General features: G+C 46.2%; 1 protein-coding gene and 1 long non-coding RNA gene across 3 annotated transcripts; one reads left to right on the forward strand and one right to left on the reverse strand.

Moving 5' to 3' along the window:
- Nucleotides 1-1,185: 1,185 nt before the first annotated feature.
- Nucleotides 1,186-8,024, reverse strand: MAF (MAF bZIP transcription factor). Of its 2 annotated transcripts, XM_032614391.1 has the most exons (2): nucleotides 6,056-8,024; nucleotides 1,186-1,865 (listed from the first exon to the last, which is right to left on the reverse strand). In XM_032614391.1, the coding sequence occupies exons 1-2, from the start codon at nucleotides 7,192-7,194 to the stop codon at nucleotides 1,688-1,690; spliced, it is 1,317 nt and encodes a 438-aa protein (XP_032470282.1). In that variant the 5' UTR covers nucleotides 7,195-8,024; the 3' UTR covers nucleotides 1,186-1,687. The 2 variants fall into 2 exon arrangements, with proteins under 2 accessions (XP_032470282.1, XP_032470283.1); XM_032614392.1 differs by lacking the exon at nucleotides 1,186-1,865 and having other exon boundaries at nucleotides 3,740-7,333.
- Nucleotides 8,025-9,498: 1,474 nt separating this feature from the next.
- LOC116744542 lies at nucleotides 9,499-13,442 on the forward strand. Its single transcript, XR_004347083.1, has 3 exons — nucleotides 9,499-9,625; nucleotides 12,260-12,326; nucleotides 12,940-13,442. It is a non-coding gene; the product is annotated as an uncharacterized LOC116744542 (long non-coding RNA).
- Nucleotides 13,443-13,962: the final 520 nt, after the last annotated feature.

The raw sequence follows: 13,962 nt of genomic DNA on the forward strand, positions 1-13,962 counted from the left end.
CTGTCCGCCCAGCCTTGGACTTGGGACATCTTTCAAGTTTAGGATGGGCCCAGAGTGAGAACAAACTAGGTTTCTCTTATTTTACTCTGGACAACAAGGAAGGCACCGACCCCAAATTATTCATCTAGCCTCCTGAGTAATAATCAGAAGTGGTAAAAAGGATATCCTCTCACGGTAGTTATCTCTTCCCTAAGAATGAAGACATTTCTTCAAGAAAAGGGACAAGATTTAAAAATAAATCAAACGAAAGTAAATCGCAGTGGGGAGCCTCGCGGACGAGCAGTGTAAAGCGGGTGAAACTGGCTTCCTAGCCTCTCTGATCCCATGTTTATATGAGAAGTAAGCCCCACAGCTTTGGCTGTGTGTTTTACTGGCACGGAAATCAGACGGCTAAAGGTTGTCCCTCGTGGACCTCAGTCTTGCAACCTATCTCTGTTAGTCTTTAACTACCGACAGGCAAAAAATTGAGATACCTGTGTGGCCAGCGGACTTTTAAATACATTGATTGGCCTAGAACACCGGGGGAGTACATTTGATCAAGCCAAGGGTGAATACGGAAGTAAGTTGGTCTGAACCAAGAACAAAGACAACAGCAAAAACCTTCCAACTACTGTACTCGGGAACCTCTGAATGTGTCACGAGCCACTTCAGTCATTTCAGACAAGGACACGCTGGGAATGTGTCTACTGAGACGGCTGCGCCCCATGTTTGCAAGTGTGGTCACCATCTGCCCCCTGTACGCCGTGTTTAACCTTAAAGCTGGTGGTTTGGCAAGGGGAGGTCCTATTTCAGAGCGGAAGTATCTCGAATCAACGCTACTGAATAAAAACTACCGGGGTAAGGGTGTGAGGGGGAAAAGCTCAGAGCCTTAGAATCCCGCCTTCAGTAATAAATAGAGCCTCTCGCATTGGAATGGCCTCTGTTGAGAGCCCAGGTGGTTACGCATGAAGGCAGATAAATATGATTATCTACACATCATTTCCTCACTGAGATCAGGAAGTAGAATCTCTGCCTATTTGATGTCAATCTATTAATGTGTCGGATACATTGTAAAAAATTGTTACACGGTTCTGGAAGAAAAAGAAAACATGGGAGGTGAGTTTGCGGATGCCTGAGAGCAGAGAAGGGGGAGGGGAAAAAAAGCACACGGAGGGGGTGTACTTAACTAACATTGGTTTCACTTACGGCTCTGTCTGATGAGTGACCACGTTTGACATCACTGATAAATACAATACTATCCAGGGCCCGAGAGAAAATCAGGGTGCTCGGCTCTGTTAAAGCTTCTGCCCATGGCATCTGCTTGGGGGGGGGGGGGGTCAATTATTTATTTATTTTTCTTCTTAGTAGAATTATCTGCCAGAGAAACAACGAAGCGTGAAAAAGTACTGTTTAGAGTGTGCATGTCTACATAGGCTTTAAAAATGCTAGCTGTTAACCTTCTGTGACACTTCCCTTCACATCAACGCATATACCTTGTAAATTTCAGTGGCTTTTTTAAAAAAAAACCAATATTACAGGTTGAAAACAATCGCATCTATTCATTCTGGCGCATCGTAAAGTAAGAAACACCAGCGTGCTTTTCTGTGGGTCTGTATGATCCTCAGACAGGAGGCACAGTTAAGTAGCATGGAGCTTATACGTTTAATAGCTTTCATCTCTTAACACATTTATTTTTTAAAAAAGGAAACTAAACAGAAGTCAGGGGTAGGCTGTTTTCCATGACTGCAGATAGTAATAAAAATAATAAAAATACAGTTCTCACGTAAATCTCATTTTGTGAACACACGGGTAAGCACATGACGCTGTGGGGCTTCCAAAATGTGGTGTATCCCACCGATGGCTCCAACTTGTGAGTGGGCTCAGTTCTGTATTTGGAATGAAAGGAATTTTAACACTATTTAGACAAAGACTCAAATGCAGTGTAAAGGGAAAGCTAGATTTCCTTACATGATTAAAAAAAAAAATGTAGAGACTTATTTGTAGTAAGGGCACTCAGGCAGGATTTCTTTGTTAAAAAAAAAAAAAAAGCATGTATTTGTGTTCACCACTCTCATTACATTTCAAAGTTTTTAGTAATGGTTATTTCTGAAAGTGCCTTTCATTAGGAGTTAGCCTTCTCTTAAAGGCAGCCACCAAAACCTCACTTTTTTGCCAGCACCTCTGTATTTGGCTTTTTCATATTTGGGGCAAAAATCTGCTTATTATATTAAACGGCCTTGTAGGGGCCTAGCAAAATGCTTAATTGTTGGACCACTGTATTTTTTCGCAAGTGGCATTCCTCGTGAGGTAACTGCAGTAACTCCATCCAGGTCACTGTTATTTTGAAAATGTTTGCCTAAAATTTTGTGTCTGATGCTGGGCTTCCTGTATAAGCGATATTTCTGCTTCTACAGGGGGAGACTGCAAATCTCCTCGTTGGGATCGGACCAAAAAAACAAAACAAAACAAAACAAGAACTCTGAGACAGAGAAGAACAGCTAACTTCAAGCACATGGAGGTAGGTTTACTATCAAGACCTGTGTTAAAGCAAAATAAAGTGTGGATTCAGGGGCCCTATCCACTGTCTTCATGTTCTGTGAAAAAGGGTAGGAAGGCTGACACACCGGCCAGAGCTCATCAGCGCCAAGCACAACCTGTTTTCCTCAAAATCAGGCCTTCGTTCAGAGTTGCAATATTATTGTTATTATTATTTTTTGAAGAACAGAAAACAAAATAAAACAAAAGTCACCGTGTTTGGCTATATTTTCAAAACAGTGTTGGCTTTGTCTAACGTTCTATTAGCCATCTAGGGGAAGTTGCTGAAGAATGCAAACTGCATGAATTTGTAACATTAGTTGCATGAATTTGTGTCATTTTAAAATAGGTCAATGCTGTTAGTGAAGGTAGCGCCAGACTTTCCAAGGGATCTTTTAAGTGAGCCCGCACACATAGCCTGTGTTGGGGTAAATACCGATAAATCAAAGCACAGCCTTTATTCCAACCAGGCATTATTTTCTGCTTGTATTCCAGGAGCTAAGGTGCTCTGAAATCATTACCAGCTCATCTACGTGGAGAAGCCCTCAGCTAAATATTCACAGGGAAATATGATTTAATAACAGTTTAAACCCAGATACGTACTTGGACTTCTGTGAGAGGTGGACTTTTCTTTTTCCTATTTAAGACAAATGACCTTCAAAGTTAAGAAACAAACAAACAACTGTAATTTGTCCAAAGTGTTGATGTGAAATCCTGTCAGGCCTTGCTAACAAGAAAATCATGGCATGTAAGGGAAGAAGGAAAAATAATCAATTTGAGCCAAAAGGCAAGAATTGTTTATCTTTACCATTGAATGCGTATGTGCCCAAGCCACCTCTGCCAATGCCTTCTCTGCCGGGCTCGTTTCCCTCTAGATGGGTGTGTGGTGGGATGAGAAGCTCAGGGCGAGGCTGAGAAGGCCCTGCTCTCTGGTTGGGATTTTTGTTTGTTTGTTTCCACCAGGGCAATGAGGTCTCTACTTATTTGAAAACTGAAAACTCTGGGGGAGGGGGATTTTGAGAGATTGTAATTTACGTTTATATTAAATATTACTAATTATTGGAAGGGACTGGCCTTCCACCTCACAAAACAGCCTATGTTTCACTCTGAATTATTGCCTCATCACTTGTCCATTAATCCTTCCTCTGGAGAAAAGGATGCCTTTTACACTTCTAACGCAGTGTTGGGCCCAGTTAAACTGTACACTAAGAAACTGAGTACAGAATCAAAAAAAAAAAATGCAGTTTATTATTGTAGATTATTCTTTCTCTTGATATAACCAGAATTGAAAATGAAAGAAAAGCACATAGGAACATCACGCGTGGTTAGTTAGTAACTCAAGATATAAAACAATTTTGCACAGCAAAATATGTAAAAGAAAAGTAACTGACAAGATTTTTTTATATTTATTGTGGTAAGATTTACTTTTCATTTTGTTTTTAAAGACAGGATGTCAGTCCCTGAAAATAACATTTACTGATTATTGCCTTTAAAACTGTGGATTTTTTTTTTAAGTTACAGAAAATCCAGTTCTGCACCACAATACAACTGTAAAAAAATCTGCATCACCTTAAAACTGTGCAGTAATGCCATTTTTTATAACTGCATCCATTTATTAGCGTTCTAAACAGTTTTGCAAATTTTTTTTGTATTATATGCTTGCAGGTTATATCTTAGTGCAATTCAGTCCCAGATACTTTAATTTTGAAAAAAAAAAACATACATTTTGAATGTAAAATACCCCTACAGATATAAACAGGGGTGTTTCCCCTTTTAATACTTTGGTTTTCAATACAGTCAGTGGTATAGCAAAGACTACACATACCCAACTTATATTTAAGTTGCAAGCACATGCTGTATAAGCTACTTTTTTTTAAACAGTCCCCTTGCAAACTCTACCCCCCTTAACATCACAACAGTAAACAATTTAGTGCATCAATCTTTTAAAAAATCTACAGCTAAACAGACCTAACTCTTTCAAATTTATCTATAACATTCCTTTATCTGTAGCATACATTTTAACTGGGCTAACAGATTATAAAAACTAGAATTAAATTATATACTAGAAACCCATAGCATTCCACATTTGACAATGACCAAAAGCCAAAAAAAAAAAAGGAAAAAGAAAACAAACCAAAAAAAATAACGGGGCAGATTTCTTTTTTTAAAAAATAAATTTTAGACTGCTTTCGGCAACAGCACAATTTTAGTCCCCCCAGTGGGGCAGTCATTCTTATTAAAAAGAAAGCATTAAGAGTTCTTTACTGTTGGCCGTGTTAAATTTTTTAACCCATTCTGGCATCTTTAACAAGGAATCCCTTCAGTGCATTTACAATGGGAGGCTGAAGTTCTGAGTAACTCAAAGCAGTTTTGGAGCAGATGCAAACTTTCATGGGAAGAAGGCTCTACGGTTGCACTTTTTTTGTTCTGAACTCAAAAAACTCATGAGGCAATAAAACAAAAGTATGAATGCCAATGCCATAAGTCTTCGAACGTCCATTTCCAAGCCAAAAGGAAAAAAAAAAAAGAAAAAAATAATTATACCATACATGTCCAGCATGCAGGCTTTTTTTTTTATTAATATAATGTCTCTTTTCCATAAAGTCTTTGAAACAGTTATAGTTCATTGTTGCTAAGACAAAGTAGCAAGCATCATAATGCATGAGATGAGAATGAGTTTTTTAAATGGCAGACTAAACTCTCAGATTTGGCATCATAAGGACCAAAACTCACGAGTCACACCCAGAAGGTTGATGCAGGCTTGATTGTGGCAGGTTCATGAGGATTTTTCCCCTCTATTTTAGCATAACAATGCTCAAAAAAACCCGATGGAACTCAGCACGCTGCAAGTGTATAACATTTCACATTTTTTTTTTTCCTTTGCAAGCTCAATCTCATACGAAGAACTCAGGAGGAGAAAAAAAAAACTTAGCTTTTTTTTTTTCTTTTTTTTCTTTTATCTCAGAGGAGATGGGTGGAGAGGGAGTGAGGGTGGAGTGTGGGGAGGAAAAAAAAGGAGGTAACACAGCAAGCTCCAAAAACTCTAATTAAAAAAAAAAAAATCCAAACAATACGAACACACACACACAGAAAATGAACACCAGCTCATGAACTGAAGAAGAAAAAAATATGTGAATGATGCGGGCTTCAAAGGTGAGCATGAGGAACTCTGCCGAGATCGCTGAACATTGAGCACGTTGGGGGGGAGTGTTAAAAAAAAAAAAAACAAACAAGCTAGCGAGTTATGGAGAATTTCAGATTGGCAATGCATGAGCCAGACAACCTGCCCCTCCCCGACTTCAAAACAGCCGTCGCCACCACCACCAACTCGGAGCACGGTGTGTGTTGTGTGTGTGTGTGCGTGTGCGTGTGTGTGTGTGCGTGTGCGTGCGCGCAGGGGGCAACTGGGGGGGGCAAGCTCGGGAGGGGAGGGGGCGAGGCGGTGGCGAGTAAGGCTCTGGAAGTGGCAAGCCCACACCCGAGTCGGACCCCCACGGAGCACTTATCAAGGTGGCTAGCTGGGATCGCGTGTCAGACTCACATGAAAAACTCGGGAGAGGACGGGTTGTCGCTGCTCGAGCCGTTTTCTCGGAAGCCGCTGCTCACCAGCTTCTCGTATTTCTCCTTGTACGCGTCCCTCTCGCGCACCAGCCTGGAGATCTCCTGCTTGAGGTGGTCGACCTGCTGCAGCAGCTGGTTCTTCTCGGACTCCAGGACGTGCCTCTGCTGCACCCTCTTGAAGCGGCAGGACTGGGCATAGCCGCGGTTTTTCAGGGTCCGCCTCTTCTGCTTCAGCCGGATCACCTCCTCCTTGCTGACCCCGCGCAGCTGCCGGTTCAGCTCGCGCACCGACATGGTCACCAGCTGCTCGTCGGAGAAGCGGTCGTCGAAGTGCAGGCCGCCGGCGGCGTGGTGCGGGTGCAGGGCGCCCCCCGCCCCCGCCGCGCCCCCGCCGCCGCCGCCGCCGCCGCCGCCGCCGCCGCCGCCGCCGCCGCCGCCGCCCCCGGCGCTGGCCGGGCCGCCGCCGCCCGAGCCGCCCGCGCCACCGGCCGAGGCGGACGCGCTGCCCGCGGCGCCGGGCGCGCCGGCCGTCGGGTGATGGTGGTGGCCGGCGGCGTGGTGGTGGTGGTGGTGGTGGTAGTGCGGGCCCGCGCCGCTCTGCGCGGCGGCCGCGGCGATCACGGCGGACACCACGGCGGCGGCGGGGCCCATCTCCTCGCCGCTGCCGCCCAGGGAGGCGCCGGCGCCGGCCCCGGCCGCCGAGGCCAGCTGCTGCGCCCCGCGCGCGTAGCCATCGAAGCCGCCCTGGAGCTGGTGGCTGTTGCTGATGAGCGCCTCGACCGCGTCCTCGGGGCTGAAACCCAGCGCCTCGGGGTTCAGCTGCTGCGGGTAGCCGGTCATCCAGTAGTAGTCTTCCAGGTGCGCCTTCTGCTCGCTGCCCGAGCCCGGGCTGGGCGCCGAGAAGCTGGGGGAAGGGGGCACCGAGCTGCACGGCGTGCTCATGGGGGTGGAGGACAGCGAGCCCCCGGCGATGAGACGGCCACACTGGCTGATGATGCGGTCGGTCTCCACCGGTTCCTTTTTCACTTCAAACTTCATCAGATCGAAGTCATTAACATATTCCATGGCCAGGGGACTGGTGGGCAGGTCGGAGTTGCTCATTGCCAGTTCTGATGCCATTCTCCTGCCGCCGCCGCCGCTCCGCCAGATGGGCTGCAGGAGAGGGGCCAGCGGGCTGTGCTGGGTGGCCAGCGGGTGAGCCAGCTTGCCGGGCTGGGGCGCTTCTAGCTCGCGCGGCGGTGGCTGGCCCGAAACCTCCGAGCGCGCACACAACCCCCCCGCCCTGCCCGCGCCCCCCGCGCCCGCCCTCCCTCCCCCCTGCTCACGCCAATGTGCTTGCTCGCTCGCCCCGGCCCCTCCTCGCCTGCTCGCCTCCTAGCGCGCCGAGCCGGCGGCTTCAGGCTCGGGAAGGTCCTCTGCGGGCTGCGGTGGCGGCGGCGGCGGCGGCGGCGGCGGCGGCGAAGCCAGAAGAGCCCGGCTGGGTGCGCGGCGTCCCCCGCTCGCCGCTCCGCTGCGCGTTTTGTATAAGGAGTGCTCGCCTCGCCGGCCCGGGCTGCAGGCGGGGCGCGCGCGGCGGCCGCTCGGGGCTGGAGGCGCGGCGGGCCGCTGTCCGGGCGGCGCGGGCCTTGGCACAGGGGAGTTAACACTTCATGCTTCTCGCCTCCTCTTCTGCCTGGCTTTTTTTTTTTTTTTTCCTTTCCTCTCTCTCTCTCTCTCAACCTCGCGGTCTTCCTCCCTCCGTGCCAAGTGCAAGACAGAGGTGCAGCCGGGCTGGAGGAAAGGGAGGGGGGAGCGGAGTTCTTTCTTGCCTTTTTTTTTTTTTAAAGCGAAATAGCGAAGTCCTGGGGAAAGGCGAGGCGGAGAGCAAAAGGGGAGAGGCCGAGCCGACGAGCAGCCCGAGCTACAGCTCGAAGATGAAAAAAAGATTTTAAAGCCTCTGATCCAGCAAGAAGAGTTTAAAGCAATTGCTGAGTTTTATAGCACTTGTGACGTCAGGCCCAAAAGGGAAATTGACTGGTACTCCGGACCAATGGGAGGCGGCGAGAGCGGCCGCGATTAGCATAATATAGAAACAAGGAAACTTTTCCGAGCTGTCAATCAGAGCCCAATCAGCTGACTGTCAGCTGGGACTGGCAGTCTTAACCCTTCCTGTGCCGCAGCCTCCTCGGGAGGTTGCAAAGCCCGGCGCAAAGTTTGGTGCAAGAGGGGAAGGAGCTTTCCAGGGGGACTGCGGAAACCCGGGTGGACCGGCAGGACGGTTGGCTTTACTTCGGAGCGAGAAAGGCCTGCCTTCCGGAGCCCCAGCTCGCCCGCCACTCGCTCGGGATTGGCCGCCGCCCACCCCCCCCCCCCCCCCCGCCCCACCGCCGACCACCATCCCCAGGGTCGTGAATTCACCGGGTAGCTTTTTCTCCTTGCTCCACCTTCGGCACCCAGGTGTCCGCCCGGGGGACCTTCCTTCCCCCGAGCCTGGCAGTGCCCGGAGCTCAAACTTGGCCCAAACTCTTTGTCCCTCTTCCCGGTGGCCGCGCGCGGGTGTGCAGGGGTCCAGACGGCGCGGAGGACGTCGCCCCGCCGCGCGCCTGCCGGGGCGGTCTGGAGTCGGCGGAAAGAGAAAGCGCGCTTTATCACCCTCTTTTAAAGGAGGTGAACTAAGTTGTTCGGGAGCCATTCCGCGCGGGGGCTGGCTGCCCGCTGGCGTCGCATGCCCTTGCGGGGGGAGCGAACTCCTCCGCGAATTAACTCCGGGAAAGCTCGGAGTCAGGTCAGCCCGGCTCACCCTCCGGCTTCCGACTCTGGCCCGAGTTTGGCCTTTGAGATTCATTTCTCTCCCCCCCCCCCCCCCCCCCCCCGCTCACTCACTCGCTCGCTCACACACACACACACCCTTATGAAATCTGACTCCTGTTTATCAGGGTGCCGCGCGCCCTTTGCACTTTTACGTTTCACTTAATTATTTCAGACTTGATCGTGGCGTGGAACAAGGGGTACAAAAAAAACAAACACCCAGCCTTCACCAGCTCCCCTCGAAGGGTTAAATTTTAAACGGCGGTTTCTCGGACGGGCCCGGAAACCTAGAGTGGGGGTGGGGTGGAGTGGAGTGGGGGGCTGCATCTCCCCCTCGGGGTCGCGGATGCTAATGACTATTCAGTTTTCTAGACCGATCCTTCTAAAGCTTATGCAAAAAAGAAAAAGGAAGGAAAGAGAAAGAAAAGAAAAAAGAACCAACAACTCTGTTTCTAAGATTTTAAAGCGATAGACCAGATGGAGAAGCCGAGATTGACTTGGGGGTAAGCAAGAGTGCGTGAAGCCGACCCAGCGTTTGAAAGACCAGCCCGCCCTCTTGGATGTTGGACTGTTGATTCCTCCAATTAATGAAATGCATTTGGTGTTAATCATATTTATCTTATTTTATGGGACGGGGGGGGGGGGACGCTAGGACGGTGCATTAAAAAAAAAAATTCTGAAAAGCCTGCAAAACGATCGAAGAGTGAAAACTATTGTTGGACCGACTTGGTTTTTACCTCAACAGCGCCACCTTTCGGCAAAGGTCAGTTGAAATTGATCCGTGTCCAGTTTTGTTGATGAAATGAAAAGAAGCTGGTTTCCCTAGGTGGGAGGAGAAAAGAGGCACAGAAAGTTAGTTTGACTGCAGTGGGAGAACCCGACTTTGTTAGGAAAGGGGCTGAAGGCAGTGCTGGCAGGTGCGAGAATCATTTTTCCCTACCATCCCCCTTGACTGTGAATACAGAGGCCAGGGGACCCAGGAGCCTTCCAAGTGTAACTATGGCTGAGAGGCTTATGCAAGAGGATCCCATGTAACAAACAGGGCCCCAAACCCTTTAAAAGTGCCAGGATGGATTTTTGACGGGCTTTATGGCAATATCAATAGAATTAAAGTTACTTGTAATTCAGTAATAAATGAGATGTCTCTAGTAAGTAAGATTAAGTGCAGTGCTATAAAGTTGTTTATCTGAAAAGTAATTCTCAGAAAACCTGACTTCTGACACTTAGTCATATATTAAGCCAGCTTCTTGAACACTGCACTTCAGAACGCTCTCACCCACTGGACAGCATACTTTACTATTTATAACGAGACCTTAGGTGTCACTCATTGGCTTCATACACCAGATTAGACTTGTGTTAATTTCTCTCATGCTGGCAGCCTTGGGTTTCAGCAAACCCTGGAATCCCTAAGGAGAGATTCCCCAAAACGTTTGTAGGCACATCGTTACCCTAAAAGGACAGCACTGTTGCTGTTTTCTAGAAAAGCACTTTTTCTTTTCATCATCACTGCAGAGAAGCTGTTTATATGGGTAGTTTTGGTTTTATGGGAGTACTTTGTCGGGATGGAATGAGGTATGTCTATTACCAGTTGGGGAAGAAAGAGTGAAGATTATGTCAATATTTATGCAACCTAACAGAATTCCTTTGCTTTCCTCCTCTCAAACAGTATTTCACCTAGTAATGAAGTTAAGGGATTACAGCTTATGTATTCAGACGAAAATTTACTGCTTAAATTACATAAACATATCGTGTCATTAGCACTGTCTATAGCAATACTTTTCTAAGCTTTTTTAAAATCACTAGCCACAAATGTCTGAAGTTTCTATTTTGCATGTAAAGTATGAATTTCAGCATGCTTAGGAAGAAGTAATTCAGTTTTTACGAGAATTTTTTTCTTTAATCCTTTTGCATCACAGTTTTGGTAAAAGCTGTGAGATACGATCCCTGCCTTTCATGAAAGTATTTTTGGTCAGGAACACTGAAACTGCTACACTTATAAATAAACAACATTTATAAACAAAGTTCACCAATGAGGAAGACCATGAGATATAGATTCATGGCCATGCACCTAATTGTTGCAATTATGTGTCATTTCTAGATATTAAATACCCATGTTTGGTCAGATAAATGTATTATTATCTGCACATTTTTATGGTTTATTTTTGTACACTGCTGTCAAACCAGACAGGGTATCTTTTTTTCTCTCTCATTGCAGAATCTTTTATAGTCTCTCATTTTCTCTTGGAAAAAAAAAAAAAAAAAAAAAGGAAGATCCGAATTATTTTTTAGACGTGGAGCAGCGGTGCCCTCAAGCTTATAACTTAATTCTCATTTTTGTCCTTTTTCCTTTATTATTCGGTGATTCACAGGGGTGTCTAAACATTTACAGTCTTCTGTTAGTGGCGTTTCTCTTGTAACAATTGAGCTCTCTCATTTTAATTAGTACTATTCAGGTTTTTGAGTCTCTACAATTATAGCAGGCCACATTTCTTTAGATTTCTTTGCTAACATTGTTTGTTTCACTTTGCTCCAAGCCAATCTAATCCAAATACAATATGAACTGTGCCTTCTTACTGCTTAATACTCCCTTGCTATATATACTCTAGTAATCTCTGTAGAACAATCAGAGTAATTTAGAAACCATGCGTTTGTCATTATTGACCAGTTCAAACCAGTAGCATTCAGGTTCCTGAAAGCAGTGAATCTTTATAGAAGAATTTGCGGGAGGGAGGAGGGCATGGGTCGGATCACGTAGGAGATTGTGAAACCGTAACATCAAAAACGCAATTTTGGTTTCATGTCAGTACATACATAATAACTTTTTGCAAAAAAAAACTATTTTAAATCCTGTTTACGTCCAAATTATAATGATTAAAAGTGAAAGATAATATAGTTTTCCTGATTGTGAGTTACAGCAACTCAGGTGTATCACGTTGGAATCAGACATATATAATCTAAAAAGAACAAGATGCATCAAGGGTAGTGTCTGAACTCTTTTTATCCAGGAGCTGATTTTATGGTGCAGAACTAACCAGTGTCCACTGAGTTTCACTCTGAAACCAACTAAATCGATTTGAGAAAAGAGTTGTTCAGAGGAACTGAATGATAAGGCATGGAGTGTTGTTCCTAGCTGTAGTGTTAGAGAAAAATCCTTTCAGCAGTCTTTAGTGAGCAGGGCAAGTAAGTCAGAAATCACTGTTAGCAGATTCATGGACGAAAATTAATCGCATCAGACGAGATAATCTGATAAGGGTAAAATTGCTGAGGAAACAGTCTTGCCTCATATTGGAGAATGTGAGACAACAGTCTGATTACTGGGAGTCGTTATGAATAGGTGAATTATGTGCTAAATAATCATCAGAGTAAATCAGCGTTTATTAATTCTTTTCTCTTTAAGCAATTCACAGTTGTAAGTTAAAGCCGCTCTCTCTTTGAAGACACATCTTCTATAATTTTTATTAGAGGTAATTTATTATTTGCATTACCTGTATTTACTTCATAATTGAACATTTTACATTCAAATTTATGTAATGCATTATGCCTGAGAATATATTTCTGCCTGATTAGCATAAATAGTCACTTACCTCATGAATTACTAACAAAGTTTATCTTAAAATATAGTTTTTTTTTTATTAAGTGGAACACAAACATATGTACAGTAAATTCTGATTTTCCAGTGCAGTTAGAGAACGGCTCACGTTTGGTTTCGGGGAAGGCAGGCCTTCAGAGGAGGGGAGTAAGTGTGAGGAGAGAGCGAAAAGTAGACAAATGGCATCTGGAGGTTTCTTTGGGGGGGGGGTTATCATTTCGATGGGGGTATAGGCCTGGTGCGGGTGGGCAGCGGGACGAGGGCAGAAGAAGGGTCTGGGGTCTTCATACACTGTTTACATTGTTTGCTGGAAAGTGGATTCTGAAAAAAAAACCGACAACTCGTCACCTGTGCCTTTGTGAAGGACCCTGGTAGCAAGTGCTCGAGTCTGGGGTCTTGTTTGTTTTGTTTGCTTGTTTGTGTCAGAGAGTTCTACCTTAGAACACAATACACATCATTTAATAAAATTCTTGTTTGTTTTGCACCAGAGATGTGGAAAAGCCAGATGTTTTCTCAAGTGAGAATTCCCGGGACAGCCTCCCAGATTTCCTCCAGCTTTCCTCCCTCCCTCACCCGACAGACACCCAGTGTGGCCTGGCAGACAGGACGTGATTGATAATAGCTCCGTGCACACACCGGCATTTGAACGAAAGGACTTCTTCGGGGTTTAGGCACCAGATGGAGATCCAAAATGATGGGGCCTCTTTCCTACTCTCGCCATTCCAAATCAACAGATTTCCGCGCTTGTTGGTTTTTTCCCCTTCTTTCCTTCTTTCAGGCCATGGACGTCTCCCTGGCTTTTCCTTTTCCTTCAATTAGGAACCCCTTGCAATTCACCATCCCATTGTTACCCTTTTTGATCCTACTCACAGCTGTACCACGCAGGGAACTTGTCTCGAAAGCATTCAACCCTTCAGAGATGTACTGTGCTGAAATCAGAACTGATTTTTTTAAAAAAGGCAGGAATAAAGAAACGAACCTGATACTGGGACAGTGTCTGTTCAGGATGTGTCTTCTGTGCAGGGGAACCCAGGGGACAGGCTGGTGGTAGTGCTGCCTCTGCGGAGTTTTGGTCACTCTCCTTCCTCCCCCTGGGTCTGGGGTGACTCTTAGGTCCTGTTCCGGAGGCATTTAGCAGCCACTCGGCCTGGGAGCTGGAACCTGGAGTTCTAGAAAACACAAACCAAACTTAAATACGTGTGTGCTGATGCAGACGATTTCTGAGTCTGTGTGTTTCTCAGTTTGTTTGGCTGGACCTGAGAGAAGAGATCCCTTGTGGCCTGTGTTGTATCTTTGTTCTTGGTTGCATCATGGGTTTTGCTGAACCTTCTCACATGTTGTTCTGTGCACTGAAAACACCAAACTCGCCCAGTGACACCCTCACGGCATTATCCATCATGGCAGTGTTGCTGGTTGAACAGAGAACTGAGTGAAACATCCCCGCCCCTAACCCCCAATAAAAATGAAAGTCCAACTTATAGACCTTTTGCCAGTATTCTTATTTTGTCATT

This window comes from Phocoena sinus, chromosome 19, assembly GCF_008692025.1.
Source record: "Phocoena sinus isolate mPhoSin1 chromosome 19, mPhoSin1.pri, whole genome shotgun sequence".
Classification (NCBI taxonomy): domain Eukaryota; kingdom Metazoa; phylum Chordata; class Mammalia; order Artiodactyla; family Phocoenidae; genus Phocoena; species Phocoena sinus.

Excerpts from the sequence above, each read along its gene's own strand:
- MAF (XM_032614391.1), bottom strand. The coding sequence starts at position 7,194 with ATGGCATCAGAACTGGCAATGAGCAACTCCGACCTGCCCACCAGTCCC. Across the intron at positions 1,866-6,055 it reads TCCTCTCCCGAGTTTTTCAT|AACTGAGCCCACTCACAAGT; the intron begins GTGAGTCTGACA and ends TTCCAAATACAG.